General features: G+C 55.3%; 1 protein-coding gene across 2 annotated transcripts in view; it reads right to left on the minus strand.

The window, feature by feature from the left end:
* OSBPL1A (oxysterol binding protein like 1A) overlaps positions 1-27,163 on the minus strand; it is a 103,982-nt gene that overhangs the window by 66,663 nt on the left and 10,156 nt on the right. For both annotated transcript variants that reach the window (XM_054723624.1, XM_054723625.1), the window contains exons 5-15: positions 26,080-26,191; positions 24,858-24,943; positions 22,747-22,891; positions 20,160-20,221; positions 19,509-19,553; positions 18,759-18,832; positions 18,594-18,657; positions 17,665-17,763; positions 15,595-15,723; positions 10,401-10,482; positions 3,332-3,438 (exon numbers count right to left, since the gene is read on the minus strand). In XM_054723624.1, coding sequence (XP_054579599.1) covers positions 3,332-3,438; positions 10,401-10,482; positions 15,595-15,723; positions 17,665-17,763; positions 18,594-18,657; positions 18,759-18,832; positions 19,509-19,553; positions 20,160-20,221; positions 22,747-22,891; positions 24,858-24,943; positions 26,080-26,191 — 1,005 coding nt within the window. The remainder of the gene's footprint in view (positions 1-3,331; positions 3,439-10,400; positions 10,483-15,594; positions 15,724-17,664; positions 17,764-18,593; positions 18,658-18,758; positions 18,833-19,508; positions 19,554-20,159; positions 20,222-22,746; positions 22,892-24,857; positions 24,944-26,079; positions 26,192-27,163) is intronic.

Raw genomic sequence — 27,163 nt, forward strand, 5'->3', positions numbered from 1 at the left:
GTCAGGGCTCGGGCGGGGAAGGTGCTTCAGAGGAGGCTGCGGGAGCTGCTGTGAGGAAGAGCAGCTCTGGGCGCGGCACCTGCGGCCACAGAGAAGGCTTCTGCACAGCAGGAGCGGCAGGCAGCGCCCGCCAAGGACAGGCAAGGTCGTTCAGAGCTGTCCCCTGACTCGGCAGTAAGCTGTCCTGGCTAGAAGGGGTTCAGTGCACTAGCTGAGGAGTCAAGAAGTAACAACAGAAAGGACCTTCTTTAAATGGAATTGGGAAGGGGCCAGAAGCTCAGGGAGAGAGGGGGCTGGTTTCGAGCAGAATGGACGAGAGCAAAGACTCCAGGAGGAGAGACAGACAGACATGGGGCGAGGGCACGGCGGGCGGGGCAGCCTGGCAATGGTTGCCTAACGCTTAACCAAGTTTCGCTCAGAGCGGAAGGGGAGAAGACCCGTAGAGACGAGAGGCCGAAGCCAGGCCGGGAAGGCGTTCACGTTGGGATGGAAGAGATCAGGGACAATGGCTCAAGGACTGTGACCAGCACAGCGAGCGGGTGGTACCAGCAGCCAGGACGTTCCCTGCAAGTCCACTCGAAGCAGGAATTCTCCTCAAAGACAGCATCTGTCCGCCCGCAGCCCCGCCGCAGGCCCTGGCGTGGCCCGAATCTGCCCCACGCAGCACCAGATTCCCATCACAATCTGGCGGCATGCTTCGGCAGGGAGGAGACGACGTGGGAGTATAAACATCTCACCGAGAGCCCACGCCAGCTTTAAGGAGGCATGTCCCTACCCGGAAAAGCAGGTCTGACGAACATGGAGGGAGCTCGGCCGCAGAGGAGACGGGGGCCCAGTGGCGTCTGTCTGACATTTACCCACCGTGACCCCCCTCCGCTGAGGGGGACACAGACAGAGCTGATCCAGGAGCCCCGTTCCCAGCCCCTTGGACACCAGGTTAGAGAAAACCCCGCAGGAACGTCCTAGTACGTTCCCACGTCCTCCCCCTAAAACATCTGGTAGTTTCCCATCAGCACATCCCTCACAAACTTGACAGCTTGCTTTATTCCAGCTTTTTTTCCAACCCAGGCAGCGTCACTGACAAATAAAATATGCCCAGTCACGCCTCTGTACCTAGAGGCCGTGTGAAACCTCGGGACCTGGGTCACGTCGCAGCATCCCTAACACGCCAGCGACACCCACGTGCCACTGACACATCGGCCGAGGCTCCCGGGAAACCCCCAGGCTCTCACACGCCAGAGGACTCTGCCTGCGGACGTCACTTTACCAAGTTTGGTTATCTGGTTCTTGTTTTAACAAACAGGAGATTTAAAAGGTAAATCAGAAGGGATCAGTATTCCATGGCTAGAAGCAGGCACACAGTCAATCTAAAAACCAGAGATTATTTAAAAAAAAACACAAAAAACACCATAAGGAGCCACAGAGAAAAGAGCTAATAATACTGTAGTTAATTTTGTTTGGTGACAGATGGTGTGATAATGACACCGTGAGGTACACAAACGCTGAGTCAGGATGTTGTGCACCTGAAGCTGAAACTAATACGTCAACTACAATTAAAAATTCTAAAGAAGAAGTTATGGCTATTTTGAACTCAATAAAAATTTGGCAAATTAAAAAAAAAAACACTAAGGAACAAAAGAGAATTCAAAAAGTCTTAGCAAAGAACTACATGATTTCACTCACGTGTGGAATATGGAACTGAAAGTTATGGACACAAACAGCAGTGTGGTGGCTGCCGGGGGGGGGGGGGGTCCTAGAATGAGGGGACAGATTTGACCTCGGGAGGTGGGCACATGGTCCTCTATACAGACGTCGTAAATTAGTAGTTCACACATGAAACCTGTATGTTTGTGTTGACTAATGTCACCCCAATACAATTTAAAATAATTAAACATATACGTATTGGATCTTCAAAAAAAAAAAAAAAGTACCAGGACTGGGCCATTTAGTCAAAACACAGAGTCCTGTGAGCACTGTCCCTGCAGGCACTTCTGGGTTAAGCTTAAAAATTCAGCTTCAGAAACAAATGTGAGGCCTGGCTGGGTAGCTCAGGTGGTCACAGCGTCGTCCCATGTGCCGAGGTGGATGGTTCAATCCAGGTCCAGGCACATAAAGAATCAACCCATGAATGCGTAAGTAAGTGCAACAACAAACTCATGTTCTCCTGCCCGCTCTCTCTCTCCGCCCCCCCCCTAAAATAAATAATTTAAAAAAATACATGTCAAACATTTAAAATAACTGTCATCAAGAAAATGTTAGAATGAATCCAGTATGCCTTCACCCACTGAGTCCCGTTCACTCGAGTAAAGTAAAGTGTCAGATAGTTTTCACATAAAGGCCTTGGTTTCTAGAATGTCTTCCTAATCCTCTTACTGGAACATTCCACTGGAAGTAGGACTTGAAAACACGCTTGTTAACAAACACGGCTCTATCCATGACCTGGATGGTGTGAACAGGAATTGTTTTGGAATCGTCCTGCCTAATGAAGAATGAATGAGATCTGGAGCGTGTGAGATCCTCTTCCATGGCACATGTGTTATAATAATGTAACCCCTCTAATGTATGAAATAATTATTGTGTGAAATGTTTGCTGTATGGAAACCCCCAATACTCTGAAACTTCCAAAATTAATGAACACCCCACTATCTTGATGTAAAAGCTCTGAGCCCTTACAGTGTAAACGCCCTGCTCCCAGCATAAGGCACACCGTCTGGCCCACAATGATAAAGCACAAGCTGTTTACCGCGGTCTATATAACCCCGGGACCATCTTCAGTGGAGGTCTCCTGCCCGATAAGAGGAGGACTCCACGTCGCTCCGAGAGACAAGCCCCTGATCGCTCTGCTGTGTGAGCCTGAACCAACTGCGGCCGCCTGCCTGTCTCTGTTTTCCTCGTCTGTCCTTCAGTGTGCATCGCCGGGTGGCCTTTGCTGGAGCCCAGGACCCACTAGGAATAGGTAAATAAACCCTGTGTGATTGCACACTCATTCTGTCTGTGTGTCCTGTGTTCCGGTTCGGCTCCGCTGTCTAGACACTGAAGTACCAGGGGATAGGCTGTTATTGCTGACTCCTGGTCACCTGCGTTTGTCCCACTGAGTCTAGACAGATAATCGATTAATTGGGGCATAATTGGGACAACATGCCACCCACGTGGCTCAAATAATCTTACAAAATGCAAACAGGTAGCTGACTGAGCTGGCGAAGAAGGACGGCTCGTGTCCTGTCAGCACCGTGGCTCCTACCTGTGCACGTCTGAAAGCAATGACTCACGGGGCGGACGGCCAGTAGGTGACGCCCAACAACTGCTGGGGAACGCGGCTCCGCGGACCTACCCCTTCCTGCTTGGTGAGGAGCGTGAGGCAATCGCTCAGCGCCGCACAGGTCTCCCTCGAAGCCTCGGAGACGACGTCGACTTTCTGAAGAAATGACGGCAGCATCTCTGGAAACAAACACACACCCCGTGAGCGGGATAGTCAGTCATCCGCGTCAGTCTGACCACAGACATTCTTACAGCCTCCAGCTCCGTGTCGTCTCCCCGCCCCCGAACAGAGCAGACATCCAGTCCGTGGGCATCAGCAAGCAGCTGCGCACGCAGGGACCGCCGCGCACGGAGAGGGAGGGCGGCCCTGGCCTGGGAAGGAGGACGTCCTGCAGGAAGAGCCAGGCTGGACGCGCGCTGGCAGGTGCGTAACAACCGTGTTCAAGAGCAGCGGCCGCCCAGAGGGCCTGAGGGCACTGGTTACACATCCCATCTCCGTGCCTGACGCTCCAGGACTATCCCTCAACGCAACCGCTAGACACACGGAAGTCACCCGCAGCTGGCAGGCTGGCTAACGTACCTGACGGTGGCATTAACCCAACTTCCTCTGGTCCTTTTTTAATACATTTGTATTGATTTCAAAGAGGCAGGGAGAAGGAGAGAGAGAGAGAAATACCAATGAAGAGAGAATCACTGATTGGCTGCTTCCTGCACGCCCCCCACTGGGGATCAAGCCCACAACCCAGGCATGTGCCCTGACTGGAATCGAACCTGGGACCCTTCAGTCCACAGGCTGATGCTCTATCCACTGAGCTGCACCGGCCAGGGCTCCTCTAGTTCTTATTTGGACAAACGTTTGGCAGAAGCAGGTCTTCTCACTCTCAAAACTGTGCCCCTGTAGAGTTTCGGGCCTTTTAGTGGGTTTGATCCTACAGTTTCGTATTTCTTAGAGAGTGTGTTTGGGAAGGAAGACCTGGCAGTGCTGTGGCCCCATATCCCCAGGTGCCACACCTGAGAGCCACCAAGTGCAGATGGAGACCATTCAGGACAGAAAGGCATGTTGCTGCTGGCATGGGCTGTGTTAAGCCCACGTGTACAGACTTCCTCCTCCTCACTGTTCCCTGGACGATACCGTGTAGCAACCCCTCAGGTAGTGTTTACTTGCTTCAGGTACCGTAAGGAACCAGAGAAGATTTAAGGTGCACAGGGTCAGGGCAGGTTACTGCAAATACTATGCCATTTTATGCAACGGACTTGAGCATCTGCAGGTTTTGGTACCCAAGGAGGTCCTGGACCCAGTCCCCCTCAGACACAGAAAGGCCACGGGAGCGATTTCCCAGGTGTCCTGAAGAAACTCTGAACCATTTATCATTAACCTTACCCCGTTTACCATCACAGAGAACAGAAACACCGAGACAGAATGCACACCCATCACGTCAAAGCACACGCCATTTCCTCTCGGGATTAAGGCAGGGACACAGCTTAGTTAAAGCCGTTTGGAATTTATGTCCATTGTGCATTAGGGTCCTTTAAATGTGTCTCTTCCATCAAATAAAAATCATAACATTGAGGAAGCTTTTCATCAAAAAAAAATAAAAGGAAAAAGACAATGACATTAGCGGCATCCTTTGTATTTCAATAGCTTCACTTAGAATGCTGTTCTGAAAAGCAAGCAAGGCCAGCGAGCAGAAGCCGCCCAAACACCAGCAATTTCCATTGGTTAGGACACGAAACAGTGGCTCCCAATCAAGAAACAGAGTTTCAAATAAGAAATAAAAATAAACGAAACCTACAAGAACACATAACGGATTATCTGACCATGTTTTCCACGTGATAACACTGTAAATCGTGTTCCAGATTTTTTGTTTTCTAAATTTTCTATAAAAATATGATTTATTTGAGCAAAGAAAACTCCGAAGGCGGAAGAGGGCACCAGCAGGAAGCGGTCAGAGGGAGTGAGGGACAAACAAGCATTCCCTCGTATCCGGATACAAAGGCCAAATGACACTGGACCTTTTCTTCATCTTAGGAACAGTGTCCCCGCGTTCCCCATCCTTCGCAGCTCCCTGTTGAAAACGACCACATTCTAAGAGAAACCCGACTTTCCATGCTTTATTTTTCACTGGGAACCTGTGGTGTACACGTGAGATTTCTCCCGTACGTGGCTCTACACAGCAGATGAGGGTCCCATGTGCTGGGTTCCATCCGACGTGAACAGTCCCTCCGCAGACGGGTCAGCGCTGCGGCTGGGGAGGGAGGTGCGGGAAAACCCAGCCTCTGCTCCCCACTTGGGGGGGGGGGGTTAATTCGGTGATTCTCCCCTCACGGCGCACGTGCTGGGACGTGGAGGCGTGGCCTCATGGATGTCATTCCTGCATTAAGGATCGTCCCAGGCTACATCATCTCCGGGTGTGTCTGTGTTTTAGATATTTCACACTTCAGACACGCACTGATTAGCTTAAAGCAAATATTAACTGTCAAAATACATGTTTAAGAACACTTACAAGTCTCTAAACCAGTGGTTCTCAACCTTTCTAATGCCGCGACCCTTTAATACAGTTACTCATGTTGTGGTGACCCCCAACCATAACATTATTTTCGTTGCTACTTCATAACTGTAATTTTGCTACTGTTATGAATCGTAATGTAAATATCTGTGTTTTCCGATGGTCTTAGGTGACCCACAGGTTGAGAACCGCTAGCAGGGTCGCCTAAGACCATTGGAAAACATAGATATTTACATTACGATTCATAACAGTAGCAAAATTACAGTTATGAAGTAGCAACGAAAATAAGTTTATGGTTGGGGGTCACCACAACATGAGGAGCTGTATTAAAGGGTCGTGGCATTAGGAAGGTTGAGAACCACTGCTCTAAACAGAAGTGATCCTGCAGGCTTGTTTCAAAGACATCCCAAGAAATATACATTAAGTTTCTGTAAGAATCCATTGAGAGTGTCCAGTTCTTCTGTCCAAACAGACTCGAAAGTTACCTCATTTCTCTGGCAACCTGGTGTTTAAACGGGATTCTGAGGTTGATATTCACTTGCCCGGGCGTTTGGTGTGGGAGCCGGTGGATCTGCGGTGCCCAGGGGGAGGGTCCCACGCACGTTTCTTACAGAAGGATGTCTGCGTGTGGTTATACAGAGACTAAACGGCTAAGCTTCTAGACAAGTTACCCCGGGGGTCACTGCAAACATGTTTTAGTCAATTAATGTTCAGAGATGAAGCGGTAATGAGTAAGTGTAAGTGAACGGATGGCTGGCTCCCGTGTTTGGCGACTGTAGAAAAGTGGACAGCTACTTTTGAGGAAACGTGTTATTTTTTATACAAAAATTATTTTTGAACTCAGGAAAGATGCCAGGAGATCCGATGTGAAAAACTTCTCTTCCGAGACGCATAAAAAGCTCCCCATCCGCCGTTGCCATGACGCCCTGTAACTTCCATCTGGGTAACGATGAAGGAGGTGCTTGTTTGTTATGGGAACAAACTCGCCCTGGCACCGGCCGCTCCCGGGCTCCGATGTGGAAAAGCTACTTGGCCCCGCGTAACCTCGGTTCGCAACCTCGCAGGTTCCCGCGGGCGCGCTTCCTGCGAAGGTCTCTTTTCCTAGAAACAGGCCTCCAGACCTTGTTCCAGACGCTTCCTCTCCCTGAGCCTGGAAGTAACTCTTCATGTTCAGAAGCTTCCCCGGGACCACCCCCCAGCCACACCCTGGAACATTCCGGGAGCATCACTCCGGGAGCAAGCAGAGGAAGGTGAAGCCGGGCAGATGGCCAGCCCAGAGCCGTGGCTGTCCTCACGGAGAACGCTGTGGCCTGGAACATTCCGGAGCAAGCAGAGGAAGGTGAAGCCGGGCAGATGGCCAGCCCAGAGCCGTGGCTGTCCTCACGGAGAACGCTGTGGCCTGGAACATTCCGGAGCAAGCAGAGGAAGGTGAAGCTGGGCAGGGAGGCCAGCCGAGGGCCGTGGCTGTCCTCACGGAGAACGCTGTGGCCTGCTTAGCGCCGGGCAGGATGCGGGGAGGGAACGCGCAGAGACATCAGAGACGGAATGGCGCGGTGGGAAGAGACCCCGTGCCTCCAGGTCTGGGCGAGGCCAGGGTCTCCCTGGGGGACGGAGCCGGCAGGGGCAGAGGGAAGGGACCGGCAGGACTGGTGGTCCTCAGCTCGGCTTGGCCTCCTTCTAAGCGAGACCTGTGAGCGAGTGGGTGTTCCGCAAAGAGGACAGCGGCCACTGTGTTCTAGAAGGATCCCCGCAGGGCTGAGGCGGCGGGGGATCTGGGCCCGTCCGGGGGCCGCTGCAGTGGGCCCTGCGGGAGACGGTGTGGCAAGGCGGGGAGGGGGAGGGCGGGAAGGGCGGATTCGGGGACTGGGCTGCCTGAAGCCCCGGGTCCCGATGAAAGGCTGTAAGTGAAGGAGGTGCCTCTCCCGCGAGGTCTCCGTTAGAGCGAAGTGATTCTGCTTTCTAACCAGGGACGCACTTCCATGCTGTTAGCGTGCAGTGACGTGTGCGCGAGGGGCACGTGGAGTATAGCTCAGCAACATGCAGCCACAGGATCAACAACACGAACATGCGTCCACCCAGATCCAATCCCCACAACCCTTCGGCGATGAAGCGTGTGGTCACGTGTAAATGCCCCACACGCAGACTTGGCGTTCCTGAGGGCGCGAGGGGGGCGTCTGGAGGACAGAGGGCTGCCCGCCTCAGGAAGCCCCCGGGCTGCGCTGCCGGGTGGTTCTGGCTTTTCCGCAGCCAGGCTGTGGGCAGAGACGGGCAGAGGCTGCCAGGCTGTGGGCAGAGACGGGCAGAGGCTGCAACGCTGCCTCCTGGGACCCTCCAGCGGCCGTGCGACCAGAGCCCGTCGGCTCCATCCCGGGAAGCAGGCGCGGGCCACTCACGAGGATGAGGAAGGAGCCTTTCAGAGGACGCTTCGGACAGAGACAGGCGTTTGGTTCACAGGGCCCACAGGGCCCTGGCGAGAGCAGTGACAGGAAGCTAGAAAGCCGGGCCGTGAGGCTCCCAGTCCTCGAACGCAGGAGGGAGCTGCGTTTTATTCTCTGCTGCCAGGACCCACAGAAGGTTTTTTCAACAGAAAAAGTACGACCCAAAAAGCATCTTTCTAAAATTAACCTCCAAGCAACACGCAGCGTTTCACAGAACTCAGCTGGAAGCGTTCTTGAAAGCCTCTGACTCGCTCCCTCCTGGCAGGAGGGGGAGTGGGGGGGGCCGGCGGGCTCGGGAGCAGCGGGCGGGCTGAGGTGGGAGAGCTGACGGTAATGGTAACGGCAGCCGTCTAAGCGAGGAAGCAGGGACCGAGTCTTAGCGTTCAAACAGTTTTGCACTAAAATGTTAGCCATTTCGACCCTGACATCTGGACTCTGTCCACTCACGTTGTAGTTTTGCATCTTGAGGCGCGTGGAGCAGGGGGCGGGGCTTCCAGCACCACCGCCCTCACCCGTTCACGCGTGTTCCCGGGAGGAGGTCTGGTGCTGCACCGTCCTGCAGACGTCATGTTTGTAAGGCGACTGTGGCGCGTGGACCAGGCTGAGGTCACAGGTAAACGTCTCGAGTTCCCGGAGGCAGCACAGAACGCAGTGTCTCCGAGGTCTGAGCGTGTCACCGCGAGGGCCACACCAGGCTCGCCGTTGCGGTGAGAGGCGCGCACAGCGAATCCGAGCCGAGAGAGCGGACTCGGGTTTACCAAAAACTTGATTGGACTGCAGTTCTGATGTGATTCTTTTCTTTGGCGCAGTGGGAATTAATCTTTATATTTCATCTCACTGTGGTCCTACATTTTTTTCTAATTTTTTTTTTATTGAATTCAGAGAGGAAGGGAAAGGGATAGAGAGATAGAAACATCAATGGAGAATCATGGATCGGCTGCTTCCTGCACGCCCCTCACTGGGGATCAAGCCCGCCACCCGGGCACATGCCCTTGACCGGAATCAATCCTGGGACCCTTCAGTCCTCAGGCTGACGTTCTATCCACTGAGCCAAACCAGCTAGGGCTACATCTTTTAAATGTTGCTATTTCTCTTCTTGCCTTGGATGGTTCTTGGCAAAGATGGTGTTTTAAGAGCCCATTGCTGGCTGATGGTCTGAGCATAACTCTACGCATACACTACAGAGCCTGCAGGGGTGAATTCTAGCGAGTGAAGCTGCGATGACTTCTTGAAGTCCACCGCGGATGGACAGCGCTCACACACTATTCCAGCGCAATTCGCCATCCATGTCCTAACCGCTGTCTTCCCACCGCGGTCCCTGCTGACATAACCAATCCTGTGGGGCTGGAGGGATGCCCGAGGCGCATCTGGAGACGGAGCGGCTACACCAGTTCCTCTGACGGTGACCTCTCCTCACAGTCTCGGGCACGTACACGGAGCCTGGGAGCTCAGAGTGACACCAGTTCATGCTGAACACGGATCGCTAGTGAGCACCTCGGAGAACGGAAGCAATCACACGCTAGAGACCGCACCGTCAGTCTAAGAAGCAGTTCCTTCAGGTACGAAGTCCAGTGACACCTCCAACTCGCATTGTGGTGCTGGCTCTGACAAGGCATTTCACATCGGGTTGTGTTTCTGAAGGATCTGTAGTCAACCCCCAATAATTCATAACTAGCGGAGAGGGAAGACACGGAAGGTGAAGGCGGGCCGCCATCAGCAGACAAGCTCATGCACTCGCAGAATCCAAGGCCCAGCCCTGGAGACCGCCGGCCTCACTCACGGGGGAAATGGCTCTTCAGGCAGAGCCCTGGGGGGCAGAGCCGTGGGGGGCAGAGCCCGTGGGGGGCAGAGCCAGGGCCACGCCAGGACCCTCATGGCAGCTCCACATGCGGGATTCCGACCACACAGCCAAAGTGGATTTCCAGCCCCAAGATGGTAACTTTGACTCTGTTTTTCTTTTTCTTAAAAGAATAAAAACATTTTAACCTAAAGGGCAAGCCTCCTCCATAAGAAAAAATTTTAAATAGCCCTCTTAAAACTTCAAAATGGTTTTATCAAACGGAGAACTGACTTCACAACGAAAAATTATCTGAATATACAGCCAAGCAGAACTGCCGAGGCCGACGTCTAGGAGAAAGGCTGTGTGAGAGGCGGGGGCTGGCGTTAGTGCCCGTCTTTGGTTTTTGGTGGTTTTTACCTTTAGCCACATCACACTCCTTCATCATCTGGAGAAAGCTGGAGAGTTCCCCATCGAGGCGCTGCCGGCATGCCTGCGCTTTCTGGGAAAGAAAAACAACAGAAAGAGACAAAGTGAAAATGAGCCATTAAAAACTTCTATTTACAGATGTTCTGATGTTCCGTCCAAACGTTCAGTTCACAGGTGGATACACTAGAACTCATACATAGTCCTGACAGAGAGCAAACGGCGAGGGATACGGCGCTCCGGCCTGGATGTAACAGCCAATCACTACTGAGTAACAGAAGCAAGAGTTTCTAAACTCCAAGCACAGTCAGAACCTGCTGTGTGGGCACGGACGAGGCACTCGCTGCTCCCACCCCCACCCCCCACGCACGCATGTCCAAGGCAGCCGGTGCCTAACTCGGCACCACTGCTAATGGGCTTAAGTCCATCGAGAAATTACCCAATGCATCCCTGACTGTGTCTTTGAAACTTAAAAAGTCCAGAGGGTGCCAGCACGTGGAATCACACACTGAGCCACTCAGCGAGCTAACCGCGGCCGTCCCCACAGAGTCAGACACGCTAAGGACACGCTCTCAGCAAGAAGCTTATGACAAGGAGGTGACGTCAATGACAGATAGAACCCTTCCCGTCACGCGAAAGGTCTCCGTTTCCAGGTAGAACAGCCACGCAGGCAGAGCGCCCCCGTGACACTGCATCCGCCTGAGTGTGTATCTGGAGTCCAAAATGAGCGATCAGGTAAATCCGCCCATTTTGTGAACAATGTGACTTCAGAGGTAATTTTACTTATGGTTTCCCTTTAAAGAGGGGAGACTGAGCGAGAAAGCGGTGGCTGTGTGGTGGGTGGTCATGGGAGTGATCACCTCTGTGCCGAGAGCCTTGGCCTCATTAGAGCCCACTGTGCGGCGAGAAGAACTTCCCCTTCGTGGCTCTCCCCGCCTTTGCCCTGCTCATCTCCACGCCAACCACTGGCCTCGTGACCCCCCAACTGGACCTGTGAGCCCCGGGACACCCGGCCTTTTCCCTGGGGAAGCCGGCACTGCTCAGCTCAGCCACGAAGGGGTCAGCCGGAGCACGTGACTGACGGGCGGTGGCTGTCCTCTCGGAAGTCTGCATGACTCTGTTTTGAGTTCTAACAACGTAAAGTTCTCTTGTTCTGAGAGAGCCTCCCACACGGCCCATCGAAACCCCTCCGACGTGCCGTGGTTACTGGGCAATCTCTCATGGGGCGAATGGTATCTCACGGGGCGAATGGGGGGCGGGGGGAGACAAGTGGATCTGGGGGCTGAGGCCTGCGCTGCGACCACACGGAAACCACGCCTTCTTCGCTCCGACCTCCCCCGCTCCAGGCACAGCGAGGTCAGTTTCCGCTTTCCTTCCGTGGGAGAGCGAGGCGCACTAAAGCGAGAACTGGCCTCACTTGCAGACGGCAAACCAGAGTAAGCACGCTGGTCCCCGAGGAGCCGACCCAGGACCAGAGCCACTCCCACGCATCGTCCTCGACACCTGCCTCTCTCCGCCTCCCCTCGCCGTCCACCGGACTCCAATGACATTCCTGATGACAACCGGCTCCAGACCAGCTGGCGGGGGTCGCCTCCAGGCACTCGGGTCCGGGTGGGACCAGGGGGCCCTGCCATCAGCGACCAGTGCCATGTGACTGACACGGAAAAGGAAGGAAGCAGGCGAGTGGGGCAGAGCGATCTCCAGCTGCATTTCTTCTCCGCGGCTGTCGGTTCCATCTGAAGCCCGAGAACCGTTTACGAAGCTAAGGCCTGTGCGCTCTGAGAGCCCAGCGTGGAGCCTCATTTTCGCCGTCCAAGCTGTTCACCGGGTGGCAACTACGGCACTGCTTTTAGGTTTTAATTCCTATTGGTTCCACAGCCAGGGGCCACCGAGGAGCCGTGTTCCAACACCGGGCGTGGCGTACCTTAAAGCCACATCCTCCGGGCACAGAGCACAGCACCAGCACCGCACCCACGAACCGTGGCCTGTGGACACGGACACACGCACACGGACAGACACAGACGCACGGACCCACGGACATAGACCCATGGACCGGGGCCTGTGACACGGACACACAGACACGGATTCACGGACATGGGCCCACGGGGCCAGGGGAGCAGTGAGCCCCACCCACAGCCAGGCCTCCTGCTCCGCCCTCCGCTCACCCAGGAGCCAGCTGTTGGCTTTGTTTGACTGAGCTGACGATGACCACTTTATGGTCCCTGCCCTGCAGGCCAGCTTGCCACCTGTCCCCAGGAGGGGCCTCCGGGAGGTGGGACAGAGCGGGAGGAGTCCTTCCTTCGGGCTGGGCGAGGACCTCCACCTGTGGGTGAGCAGCCAGGAGCAGCCGCTGCCACTCCTGTCCAAGGCAGCAGATGACGGACACAGGCGGCGCGTGAGAGGTCGGCACCAAAGGGCGCAGACAAGAGACTCCGCTGACTAACCCTCGGGAACAGGCAACCCGGACGCTGCCTCAGGGGCACCATGGGGGCAGGGGCACCGTGGGGGCAGGGGCACCATGGGGGCAGGGGCACCGTGGGGCAGGGGCACCATGGGGGCAGGGGCACCGTGGGGGCAGGGGCAGCGTCGGGCAGGGGCATGGGCTCTGCGAGGGAGAAGAGCCTCTCCATCCCCAAGGACGGCTGCCTGGCAGGCGGGACGTGTATCAGAACTCATCCGGCTGAAGACATCCAATCGAGCCGTTTACTGTATAAACACGACTGCGTCACTTTAAACACCGAACTGCATGGTCGCAGACCGAGGACGCTCCTCCGAGGAAGCAGCCAGCACCCCACTCCTCTCCGAGGCCCCGAGGCCCCCCTGCTGCCGTCGCAGCCAGTCCCTCCGCCCGTCCTTGCTGCGGCCTGGGGATCGCACGGCTGCTCTCGGCCTTCCCGGGTTGCTGTGGGACAGACACTTCACAAGCACACAGACCACAGCTCCTCCTCACACACCGTCAGCCGAGGCCTGCTGCCCCTTCGCAGCCTCCAGGCAACAGCGGATGCCGACCCATCTCCCGGGAGGACGAAGCCCGCGCAGACCTGAGCGCGCGGCCTGCTTCTCTTCTCCGGCGGAAGCACGTTAGGCAACGCGTTTCAGAGCTCGCCCTTCCCACTTCGCCACGTGCACACCGCCTCGTCCCTGCATGCACACGCCATCTGCACTTCCCGGCCCCGTGCCGACCACAGTCCTCTCTCTCATGTTCACTGTAATTAGGGTAATTTATTCTTAAATCAGAAAAGTTTGATATCACTTTCTCATTCGGTTAAAATGCAGCAGCATCCGCTCATTACTCCTGATCCTGCAGAACCAAGACGTGTCCAACACAGAACCCCGCTTTTCGAGCGTCCCCCGAGTCCAAGGGCGGGCGGGTGCCCACAGGACTCCCACGATGATGGCAGCCTTGTCTCGGTGCCCGCGGCACAGCCCAGGTGGCACTGAGCACCCGACGGTGCCCGTGAAAAGGAAGCACTGAGTTAATCTGATTCTGACTTATTTGCACGCCTGGTAGGTACTGTACAGTTCTATGCCAGTACCGTGGGTGGATTTCTCCCCCAATTGTCATTTCCGAAATATTCCCCAGTGGCAGGAGGCCGCCATTTCCAGGACTGGCCTCAGGCAGGGACAGACGGACAGCTGGGGGGACACGCTGTAAAACTGGAGGCCCTCATGTCGAGGGGAGAAAATCGAGACCAAAAGCAGCACACACCACCGTCGGCTGTTCCAGCCTGAGCTCACCTCCCCCTTCCTGCAGGCCCCCTTTCCAGTCCAGAGGGAGGCCGAGGGAAGAGGGTGCGCTGATGGCAATCGGGGGTAGAAGAGTGTCCCGTCCGAATCCCTGACCTCCTTTCTGAAGCCACAGGCGCCAGAGCTGGCCCCAGAAGGCCCTGGCGCCCTAAGACCCGGAGCCCAGGGCCTGCTGGGCCGGCCTCCCACACCCTCACTTCAGAGTTCACCTAGTGAGACCACCTTCAGAAGCCGCATGGAGTGAAGAGTCACAGAATGAGCATTTAAATTCTGTTGGTCAGAGATACGGCGACAGCCCCCAACCTGGAAGTGCTTGCCACGGGCTAAAGGCTCCCTGACCTCAAGTGCGATGAAATCTAGAAAGCAGCCGGTGGGTGTGGCTCAGGGGCTGAGCACCCACCTATGAACCAGGTGAGGGTTCAATTCCCGGTCAGGGCACGGGCCCGGGTTGCGGGCTCCATCCCCAGTAGGGGGCGTGCAGGAGGGAGCCAATGCTTCTCTCTCAACATTGATGTTTCTCTCTCTCTTTCTCCCCCTTCCTCTCTGAAATCAATAAAAATACATATATAGCCCTGGCCTGTTTGGCTCAGTGGATAGAGCGTCAGCCTGGTCCCAGGTTCGATTCCAGTCAGAGGCATGTACCCTGGTTGCGGGCACATCCCCAGTGGGAGGTGTGCAAGAGGCAACTGATCGATGTTTCTCTCCCATCGATGTTTCTAACTCTCTATCCCTCTCCCTTCCTCTCTGTAAAAAATCAGTAAAATATATATTTTTAAAAATACATATATATGTAAAAAAAAACAGATTACATTTAGTAAGCAAATTCATATTCTCTGATACAATGATTTGGACTGAAACGCAGGTTCCTCTCTTCATAATAATTCCTCCAACCCCATGCTCACCTAAAAGGTAGAGCCAAGAACAAAATCCCACTCGTGTCCTTACTTACTCCTCTGTGGGCAGATAAAGGACGAGGCATCGCTGTCCCTGCCAACGAGGCCCCGCGCTCTGCCCAACGCTCCCCTCGCCTGACCAATAGAGCACAGACTGCAGGGGCTCTGTCCGTCCGTCAGTCCGTCCCACCGACCGAGTAACAGGTAAGCCGCAGGCCAGCAGGCACACTGGCTGCACCATTTCAACTGCAAGAGCAGTGAGGTCACCAACGGCAGTGGGCCGGGCGCCCCCTGCTGGACAGTCCTCCAAGGGAGGAGCCATCGGCACAACGTTCACGTTAACAGGGAAGACGCGGGGTCCCATGCTTAGACACGGTGCCACAGGACAGTGTCACCACAACGCACAGGATTAGAGGCCGTTACTGGACAAAGAGCAATGCCATGTCCGTGGCCAGAACTCCTAATCTCAAAGTCTCACTTAAAAACATTCTCAGTTCCTGGTGGCCCTGACGGAGAGCCGGCTGAGAGGCCGCAAGCTTCCTACTCACCTCCAGGGACTCCTGCAGGTCCCCGGCAGAGCCCGCCTCCTCCTCCTCCTCCTCGTCGTCCGGCACCTGGTCCTGGGAGCAGTAGTGCGTGCTGTAGGCCGCATGCTCCTCGATCGCCTCCAGCCAGTCCTGCAGAACCCGAACAGGCAACTTAGTGGGAAATGTGCCGGCCAGTGAGGCTCAGTGGTTGAGCATCAATCTATGAACCTGGGGGTCACGGTTCGATTGCCAGTCAGGGCACAAGCCCGGTTGAGGGTTCAATCCCCAGTGGGGGGTGTGCATTAGGCAGCTGATCAATGATTCTCATCATTGATATTCTCTCTCTCTCTCTCTCATCATTGCTGTTTCTCTCTCTCTCTCTCCCTTCCTCTCTAAAATCAATAAAAATATTTTTAATTAAAAAATAAATTAATTAAAGGAAAATGCATTTTTACTCAAAAGAGGTAATATGACAATGACCTGGAAAGCGTAAAGTTTATATGGCCTAAAAAAAAAAACCCAACAATGAAATAATGATACACGTCTCTTATCTATAATACGTCTAGATTTTTTTTAATTCTGAGAAAAAAATAAAGGTAAAATAAAAAATTAATTTCTTATAATATATAGCAGTAATAATAAATAAAATATTGATTTTTTTTTTAGGTCAGCAGAACAGACCAATAGCTGTGTATAATTGGAAAAAATTAGAAACAACTATCAAATGAGAAAATGATTTTTTAAAATATTCACAAAAACTGCTTTTCACAATATTTCTGCAAGTTTATTGAAGTATATTTTATATATTACATAACTTACTCATTTCAAGTGTAAATTAATTTACATAAAATGTACCAATTTATAACTTGCACTCCAAAAAATTCCCAGTATTTTTTTAAAATATCATCTATAAGTTTATATATTCATTGATATTAATAATCAAACCCATTACAAAAACTAAGTAATGGGTAGAGTTTTGCACTTAAAATACTAGGTTCTCAAAACTGTTAAACAAGTTATTGCATAATAATGTATCCAAAAACAATTTTACTAACTTGTGATCAAATTATAAGCATAAGAAACTCAGATCATTTTCAGAGAACCAACAATTACCTTCATGCTTTAATTTTGACTATGTTTTCTAAAAAATCAGTGACTTGACAAAAAGACCGAATATTTGCCCTAAAACACCTGTCTTCCTTAGTCCTCATTGTAGTATTATTAGGGGCCAAACCCTCCATTTTATGAAATGTTGGGACTGTCATGATTTGCATTATTCAGGGTTCCGTGTGGGGCCACAGTTAACCACGGTGGAAGACAGCTTCTCTCAACCTTTATACAACTTACTGAAACAAGAGGCTTGTGAATGCTGCTTTGATCTAAAAGAACAGGGCCGCTCGCCCGGCCACCTTGACTCAGTGGTTGAACGTTGACCTATGAACCAGGAGGTCACAGCTCGATTCCCAGGGCACATGCCCGGGTTGTGGGCTCGATCCCCAGTGGGGGGCGTGCAGGAGGCAGCCAATCCGTGATTCTCTCTCATCATTGATGTTTCTCTCTCTCTCTCTCTCTCCTTCCCTCTCTGAAATCAATAAAAATATATTTTAAAAAATAAAGAGCACGCCTCTCCATTTAGGGGACCGCACTGTGAGTTCCTGTCACCTGAACCCTAACTCTCTTGCTGCTGCTATTGTTCAATTTACCAAAAAGAAGACCTGAGTCCACAAGGGCATGAACCAGAGCAGCTAGCTGGTCGGCTCCACCCTTGGCCGTGACCTTGGAGAGAGTGGGCGGAGCCATCTCATGGCCTTCTGTTTCCTCACACAAAGTGGGGGGCAAACTGCACACCCATTCAGGCTGTTTCCCAAATGGGAGGCCCTTTACCTTCCCAGAATCAGATGAGAAACGTCATGAACAGAAGTACCGGCAGGTCCACGCGGGCGGAGCACCGACGCATCAGCCAAACCTCAGAAGCGTCCAGCCCCCCAATTAGAAAGGTGGCCCAGCGAGGCGTGGGGTGTCGCTATGGGCTTCTGCGCTTTGTCTCTAATCGCCCTTTGGGTTTAGGAGACTCAGGAACCCACAAATCACCTCTCTTGCCTGCGAAGGGCTGTTCTTAGGGACCTTGAAGCTGTGAACGGTGTCATCGAAGCATTTAACGGAGAAGAGGCAGCTGTCACTGGGTTTGACCTGGAGACAAGAAGGCAGTGAGACACCACCACTCGCGCACATCACACAGAAGCTTCATGACAACCCGCGACCTGTGACCCACGAGGTCAGGGTTCGACTCCCGGTCAGGGCACATGCCCAGGTTTCGGGCTCGGTCCCCGTGGGGGTGTGCAAGAGGCAGCCAACTGATGATTCTCCCTCATCATTGATGTTTCTCTCTCTCTCCCTCTCCCTTCCTCTCTGAAATCAATTGAAACATATTTAAAAAATAAGAGAGAGGGGCACCAACATTGAGCGGGCAGGCCCTGCGGCAGCTGACACATGAGGACACCTGGTGGGGACACCAGGGACTGCGTCCAGGCTCGGCTCAGGCCGCCTCCACAGAGCAGCTGGCTGTCTCCTAAGCTCAGAGCCCGAGCTTCCTGCTCCGACACGGGCTTATCAGCACCAGGAAACCTCCCATCCCATTGTCCTCCTTTACCCATGCATAAACACACATGTGCACATGCACACGTGACCACACCCACCCAGCACGGGGCAGAAGTAGGTCAAACAGCTCTTTCTTAAACATTACTTACTCACCGGCTTGTTTCGCACTGAACGACTGTAACCCACTCTGCCCCACCCGCTCCATGCACATGTATGTCTTACACATGTTCCTGGATCACTCCTCTCTCGCCCCGCAACACGTGAGGATCAACCAAAGCTGGTGCGTTTAGAGTGGAGACCCCCCATTCCGTGGCCGCCAGCACGTCCCACCCGGGTCTGCCGAGGCAGCTTATACACATGCGGCCGGGCCATCGCTTGCCGAACCGACTCCCTGGTGTGAGCCAAGATGCGTGTCGTCCTACCGTGCACACGGCTTGCGTGAGGTGCTTGCACCCCTGGCGGTAAATCTTACGAGCGGCGTCGGGCCTTCAAAATAAACAATGAACGATCACGGTGAAAGGAGAGATCAGTGAAAAGGTCCCATCGTCCCACCGGGCACGACCACTAACAAGGTGACGGCCACTCACTGCTTCCGGTACCAGGACAGGACGCCGTGCTCCAGCACCACCCAGAACAGCCTCCAGCCGAAGAACCGCGAGCTCTAGGGGACGCAGAGGGCCCAGGCTGACCCGGCGCAGACGCCGGCTGTGAGCGGCTGGGTCAGGGCAGCCTGCGTCTGAGCGAGGCGTGCGGTGGGCACGCAACACGCTCCAGCCTGGGCGCACCACTGAGGGAACGGAGGGAGATACCCACCCACAGATCCGCGCCCACAGGCCTGCTCTGGGCCACTTACGCGGAACACCAGCTGCGGGCTAACAAGGCATTTCCCCAACGCCCTGAGTGAACCTCTCGACAAAGAGAATCATGCTGAACGTATGTCACACGGCGTGAGCACACACACTTCAAACACGGAGGCGTGCTCGCGGGCGAGGAAACCTCAGGCCCTCACACAGCTCCGGCCAGAAACCACGGAGTCAGACGCGCAAACACGTCAGGAACAGAAAGACCCCGTGGGTGAGCTGTGACAACTCGGAGCCTAAATCTCCCCCGTCCTCGTGGTTCATGGTTCTTGACAATCAGTAATCCTATGGTTCTCTGGTCACGGAAGAAAAACCGCCCCCTCCCCCGCAGACGTGGCCACCTGACAGGGCGAGACCGCGGACGCTGGGCAGCAGGACACAGGGCTGCCTGGGCGGCGGGGCCCCCTCGGAAATGACCGGAAAATGTTTCCCGAGCACGACCCCGAGCCCTCCTTCCAGGTCCCAGTGCCGACCCACCTTCCAGAGGGGACCTTCGAACGGCCTCAGCGCTCGGTACAGGGCCTGCGGGAACGAGGCCGTGAATGCACTTCCAGCGACCCCGGTGCCCCCCGCGACCCCGCGCCCGCCTTGTTCCCGTGACCCCCGCGCCCGCCTTGTTCCCGTGACCCCGCGCCCGCCTTGTTCCCGTGACCCCGCACCGACCCCGCGCCCACCTTGTTCCCGTGACCCCCACGCCCGCCTTGTTCCCGTGACCCCCGCGCCCGCCTTGTTCCCGTGACCCCGCGCCCGCCTTGTTCCCGTGACCCCCGCGCCCGCCTTGTTCCCGTGACCCCGCGCCCGCCTTGTTCCCGTGACCCCGCGCCCGCCTTGTTCCCGTGACCCCGCGCCCGCCTTGTTCCCGTGACCCCGCGCCCGCCTTGTTCCCGTGACCCCTGCGCCCGCCTTGTTCCCGTGACCCCGCACCGACCCCGCGCCCGCCTTGTTCCCGCTCCGACCCCGCGCCCGCCTTGTTCCCGTGACCCCGCACCGACCCCCGCGCCCGCCTTGTCCTGCCTTGTTCCCGCGCCCGCCTTGTTCCCGTGACCCTGCGCCCGCCTTGTTCCCGTGACCCCGCGCCCATCTTATTCCCGTGACCCCGCACCGACCCCGCGCCGACCCCGCGCCCACCTTGTTCCCCGCGAGGAGCTGCTTCACGTCGGCGCCCTGGGCCAGCTGCAGCGGCTTCTGGTCTGCGGAAAGCAAGGCGGGCGGCGTCAGGACTCCGCACAGCTGCCCCAGTGCAGCTCTGGCCTGGCTCCGCGCCCCCCTTTCCTCCCGAACGTCCCCCCCAGACTCCCCCCCGCCCCCAGCGGCCGGTGCCGTCCGCGGACAGAGCAGCCGGGACGCTGCGGAGCGAGCGCTGTGCCCCAGGCTCTCCGGTCCGGTCGGCCCCTCGGCTGCTGGAGCGGCCAGGCCCGGGGCTTGGACAGCACCACCATCTCCCCGGCTCAGGCCAGCCGCTCCCTCCTTCTATGGCTTCCGCGGGCCGCTGACAGGCACACGTGCCGCGACGTGACGTGCCGTGACGTGACGTGCCGCGACGTGACGTGACGTGCCGCCCGCGGGGCCCGCCCAGCCTCTGCCCATCCGGACATGCTCCCTCCTGACGGGGCGCTCCGGCCGCCGCCCTCCGAGAGCCACGGGAGCCCCCTCTCCCCTCGCAGGGCCAGCTCTCCGCCGGCCGTGCCCACAGCCCCCAGCTGCCCGGGACCGGCGGGAGGCAGGCAGCTCCGGTCCGGAAGGGCGACGGCCCCGCCACGGGCACGGGAGCCGCAGTGGAGAGCCGCACCAGCGACGCTGTGGGAACGGCGCCTCCGCGCCGCGCGGGGCTCTGCCAGACGACAAGCAACCTGCGTGTCACCGTGACCGGGAGCAGCCCCGGGCGGCAGCCGGGCCCCGGGACCTGGGGGCGTCCCGCTGCCGGAGCGACAGGGGGTCGGGGAGACGCTGTGGCCGGCGGACACCGCGCAGGAAGGCGGCTCCGCCCTCAGTGACGCCGCCTGCAGCACCGCCTTCTTCCTGAGCGCGCCCTCGGCTCTCGGCTCTCGGCTCTCGGCTCTCGGCCCTCGGCCCTCGGGAAGCCGGCGGGGCAGGCACGTGTCTGCGGGGGCGGCACCGGCCCTCCCTGAGGCAGCGTCCCCGGGAGAAGACGGCCCTCCGGTGCTTCATGAGGCAGATGCGCCCAAAGCGCAGACCGGCCGGGGCCACGCCGGCCTCCGGTCAAACCCCGCTCGCTGACCCCCTGGTGTGTGCTGGGCCGTGTTCCTGGATCAAGGTCTCCGAGTGAGTCCATGACGCACCAACCGACACAGGCCCGGGGAGTTAGCGGAGGACATGACAGCAAACAGTGCGGTGGGGGTCATGGAAAAGGAGAAAGACGGTCAGTAAACCAGCCGGAAACAGCGGAGAATTAGCCGTGCTCCGCCCAGGGGTGAAGGGGGTGAGGGACGGTGCCAGCGCAGCCTGGAGACGGGTGTTTACATGGAAAGGAAGTGGCCAGAGGCCGGGGCGGGAGCTGCGGGGGGGGGGGCTGGTGTGGGGGCTGGGGGGGGGCAGGAGAGGGAGGCAGCGAGGCAGACAGAGCCTCATGGGGGGCTGTGCGGGCAGACCTCTGAGCCGCTGCCAGGAGCCTGAATTCTGTTCTGAAAAGGATGCGAAGCCCCTGACGGTTTCCCATCGAAGAGTCACATGACCTGACTTTTGCTTAAACTCTGTCAAATTGTTAACACCTTTGTAAAGGTAACAGGAAACGTGAGCTTTGGCCATCTCTCTATATAAAAAGCCAGTGTCCATGACGACCGTGACGACCAAACGACCGGTCACCATGAGGGCGGGTGGGCGGGGCGGGCTACCACACGCGATTTCACGTGCTGGGCCTCTAGTTACCAGGGAGATGGTGCTGCGGGCTGAGCTATGTAACAGCTCTTCCAGGATGTAACTCGCACACCTTCCCACACCCCTCCTGGAGGCGTGTCGCGCACAGAGGCACACGACCGGCCCAGGGGCGTGGTTCTAAGACGGAGCACTCATCCTCCTGAATGTAAAACGTGTCTAAAGAAATCACCTGTCCAGGAGGGGTCGTTATTGGTAATTCCTGAAAGAGGATGCGGTATGTGTCAGTCAGTGACACTCGTCTATCTTTGAGCCTTGATCATTTCTATAATAAACTTTCTAAACTACCACGTGGCTGCTGTGTGGATCGTGGCTGCTAAACGTGGGCAAGAGAAAACCGAGAATACGCGTCACACAGCCGTAAGGACAGCCAGGTGAACGCCGCAGGGGTCGGCACCGGGGAAGCAGACGGGACGGCGGAGGGCAGCCCAGGGCTCAAGGTGAATTTCAGAGGTCGAGTCACAGAACTGCCCACGGGGACAGCGGGTCACACCGTGTGTTCCTGAGGGGAGAAGCCCGCTCACATGTTAACTGGGGAATCAGTAACCACGCTGGGTTTCCAGCTCACTCGGCGGAGACGTCACAGCAGAAGGCCCCCGCTCCGTGGTTTCGTTCACCCGCAGGCGTCGGAGACATGGCTCCTTCGGGCAGAGGGCAGTGGGGTTTCGTTCACAGAATCCTGCCCTCACACCAAAAGCAATGCTGACCTCCGGCCAGGGAACTGCATGCCCAGTGCAGAGCCCTCGGTGCCCGAAGGGCTGGCGCACAGTGGGACTCCCACGGACACTCCCACAGAGAGCCTCCCTGCCCAACGCCTGCTCACCGTTCCTGTTCCGCAGGTTGGGGTCCGCCCCGCTCTTCAGCAGCGCCAGCACGCAGTGCCTCTGGGCCCGGTAAGCCGCGCAGTGCAGGGGCGTGTTCCCTAACTGGTCCGCGCAGTTGACGTCGGGAGGGTTGGGGCTGTTGAGCTGCCGAGGGGAGAGACATGCAGAATCAGGTGTCAGAGGCTGACCTCTCCCAGCAATACCGGCAGGTGTGAGCGTCCGGCGAAGCCGCAGACAACACGCCTGGCTCCCAGCGCTCCTGGCACCGGGCTCCCAGCGCTCCTGGCACCGGGCTCCCAGCGGCTGCTGCTCCCTAACCAGCCGCCCATGTCACCCCCGGGCTGTCCTCCAGGGGCCATGAAGGCCCAGGCCCCCACCCCAACAGGAAAGCTGTCCGTCTGTCCCAACACGATACAAATATCCCAAAATACTGTCCCTCCTTCACAGGTTTCCTTCTAGATATTGGGCAGACCCTTCAGAAACGGCCGTCATGCCCTAGCCAGTTTGGCTCAGTGGAAAGAGTTTTGGCTTGTGGACTAAAGGGTCCCAGGTTCGATTCCGGCCAAGGGCACATGCCCGGGTGGCGGGCTCAATACCCCCCAGTAGAGGGCGTGCAGGAGGCAGCCAATCAATGATTCTCTCTCATCATTGATGTTTCTGTCTCTCTATCTCCCTTTCTCTCTGAAATCTATAAAAAAATATATATATTTAAAAAGAAAAGAAAAAAAAGAAACGGCCGTCAAAGTGAGAGAGCCCCATGCCTGCATAGGGCCTGCACCAGGCTGCACCTTACACTGTCCTCACGTTCAGTTCTTGCCTGGAAAAGCCCGGCTCCCAGCCTGGCAGGTTTCAGTAGGGTAGGGACCCACATCAGGAATTCAGAGGAAACAGCATTTCACACGTAGCCTGAATAAACTACAGACTTGTGTTCCATTGTGATGAACTTGAGTATTTTAGCCCCACGAAGCTACTAAGTTATAAAGTTAACATTAAGGAAATGTGTCCTCAGGGGCAAAATCTATATTTATAAAAGGTTAATATGCTAATTAGACCGGACATCTTCCGGAAGTCCTTCCAGACAAAGCCATGGTGACAGGGGCCAGGGCAGAGGCGGTTAGGGGTGATCAGGCCAGCAGGGGGGGGGGGGGGGGGGGGCAGTTAGGGGCAATCAGACCAGCAGGGGGGAGCAGTTAGGGGGCGATCAGGCTGGCAGGGGGGAGCAGTTAGGGGCAATCAAGTAGGCAGGGGGGAGCAGTTAGGGGGCGATCAGGCCTGCAAGCAATGGTGGTTAGGGGCTATCTGGAAGGCAGGCAGTACAGCGGTTAGGAGCTAGCGGTCCCAGATTGCATGAGGGATGTCCCTCCCCGTGCACGAATTTCATGCACCAGGCCTCTAGTCCTACCTAATAAAATGGTAATATGTAAATTACCATCACTCCACTACGCCCACGATTGGGCCAGCAGGAGGCACAGGGGGCGGGACTTGGGGTGGCCGGGGTAGCCGATTGGGCCAGTGGGACACTGAGCTTGTGTCACCAGCGGCGGCAGCGCAAGCTCAGCGTCTGCGCCATGGCTGTGCTGCGGAACAGAAGGGGCCTCTGGGGCAGCGAGCTCACGTCCCGCCGCAGACCATCAAAAGCGGGGGAGCTGGGTGCCTGTCTGCTCCGGCACCAGGCCTTTCAGAAGCCTCCGCCACACCGGAGGCTTCTGAAAGGCCTGGTGCACCAGCGGACAGGCACCCAGCTCCCCCGCGATCGAAAGCAAAAGCATGTAGGGGACCCTACACGTGCATGATTCAATCATGCACTGGGCCTCTAGTCTATATATATAAAAGCCATAATGACCAGTCGCTATGACGTGCACTGACCACCAAGGGGATGCTCAACACAGGAGCTGCCCCCTGGTGGTCAGTGCACTCCCACAGCCAACCTCCTGTGGTCCCTCCCCCTGGCCGGCCCGAATGGCCTCAATCAGGACTGGGCGAGATGGCCCGATCAGCCCGATCACCGGCCAGGCCAAGGGACCCCACCCGTGCATGAATTCGTGCACCAGGCCTCCAATAAAGAAATAATGCCTTGTTTGTTTGTTTGTTTGTTTGTTTGTTTTTTTACCAGAGCTGTGAGTTCTGCTGTTTTTCCTTCTCTTGCTGCTTCTAAAAGTAACTCTTCAAGCTTTCTTTGCTGAGTCCTTTCTACGGCTGCAAAAGGGAAATACAATATGTCTCAGTCAGGACTCGGCAGCATGTCCATCACAAGCCGATGAAGAACACAGCGGCGGGCTGAGGAAAGCCACGAGGCGCTCGGGCTGTGACCCTGAAACAGGCAGGCAGCACTGCTCCTCTCACTGCCTTCAGGTCAGATCCAGAGGTCACCTCCTTTCACGTCACAGGAACTGGTTTCCAATTCCGACGTCTTTCGCCCACTACTCACCACGGCACCCTCACAGAGTTAGGAAGTACTTTCTTAGCTGAAATACTGTGACATGTCTAACTCGGAAAGGTAGGCTCGTGGGGAGAGGGGTTCACACCTCCAAACCCTTCGCTGTGGACAGCAACAAGAAACAGCACTGGTGGGAAAATGTACCAACCATGAGTGTGTTTAGATTTACACATACTTCCACACTTCCACATAAGGATACAAATTCACTTCTTTTTTAAAAAATATATATTTTTTTATTGATTTCAGAGAGGAGGGGAGAGGGAGAGATAAAAACATCAATGGTGAGAGAGAATCATGGATTGGCTGCCTCCTGCACACCCCCTACTGGGGATGGAGCCACAACCTGGACATGTGCCCTGACCAGGAATTGAACCATGACCTCCTGATCATAGGCTGATGCCTCACCAATGAGCCACGCCAGCTGGTCTGGATAAGCAGATTTTCAAAACTTGCCACCATGTGGTATCAAGTTCACAGCTGAAAGCTCTGAGGAAACTCTCGTCGAGATAATTCTGTGTCTAATCAGTGACTCGCTAATCACACCCCTTAAAGCAGGGGTCAGCAAACCCGCGGCTCATGAGCCACATGTGGCTCGCGAGCCGCGGTTTGCCGCTCTGTTGACTAATGAGTTTGCCGACCACTGGACTAGACTAAATGCTACCGTGTAGTTGGAAGCTGTGAGGATTAGGCAGTTGTGGCCTATTGTGTGCACAGAGGTAAAGGGTAGTACATGACAGTGGTCGGCCACTGCCTTAGAGCACAGGCTCGGGTCCACGTTTGTCACGTTAGAAGCAACGGCTACGCCTCTTCTGAACCCTGACTACGATGAGAGAAAAGCTACTCACGTGGGGTTACTGTCTGACAGGAAGTGCTAGGGTGAGGTCGTGACCTTTACCTTCGAGCATGTTTCTGATTTCTTTGTCGTGAGTGACTTCCTTGGCTCTCTGTCCACTCCCATTAACAACGGTGGGATCGGCGTTATGTTCTAAAAGAAGCATTACCAACTCCTAAAAAAGAAAAAATGTTTTTAGCTGTTATTAAACCCAGACTTTGTTGTATAATAGCCCTTTTACAAAGTACTAACTACTACTGAGTTTCTACAATAGAGAAAAGCACTGTGTAGGAATTTTTATAACAGACTTGTCTACAGTAAGTGAATACGGAGTAACTATAATACATTGAATACTGGAATTCAACTAATTTAATCATAATTAATGACTGCCTAAACTGTCAATCCACAATGAACAAAGACAACTTCTAACGTCTGTAATTAATTTTTAAGTTATCTTTTTTTAACCAAGTTGATTTCATGTGATCAAACTATGTTAACAAGATATTATTTAAATTATAGCAGATAGATCCGTTTAACATTGTTCTTCCAAAGCCTGTTGACAAAAGTAATTTCCCCAACAGACCTAGATTTTTAAAAATCACTTTTGCTGTTTGTAAGACAGAGCACTATTTCCTAAAGTGACGGCAGCTGCTGGGATACACCGCTAGGGAAGCAGGTTTACAATAAAGCGAAGGGTTTCTGACGTCAGAAAAAGGCGACCTAACTCACACTTCCTCCAAGGGGCTGCCTGTCCTGTGAGGATTTCAAATGCACTGGAATTGCCATAAGCAAGGCCCGTACCACCGGGCTGTCACACAGCCTCACAGGCAGCAGGAACGGAGAGCGCGCGGGCGGCGTGCACGGGGACGTGGGAGAGTCGATGCTGGTTTCACGGGTGTGCGCCCCGGGGGGCGCGGTGGGAACATGTGTCTGTCGTGCTCACGAAGGCAGCAGGAAACGTGCTCGAAGTGGGTCTTCTGCAAAGTCCTCATGTGGGGCCTACATTTTACTTTGCATTGTTCCTTTGCACTTTCCTGTTCCTTTTCTTAAAAACATTAAACTAGAATCCGTGATGGCATTGTGTTCACATCATTTAGAACCTGGAGTAAAATAATTTAAGTATCGGAATGTGGTAGGTGTGTACCCG

The sequence above is a fragment of the Eptesicus fuscus genome, chromosome 12 (assembly GCF_027574615.1).
Source record: "Eptesicus fuscus isolate TK198812 chromosome 12, DD_ASM_mEF_20220401, whole genome shotgun sequence".
NCBI lineage: Eukaryota > Metazoa > Chordata > Mammalia > Chiroptera > Vespertilionidae > Eptesicus > Eptesicus fuscus.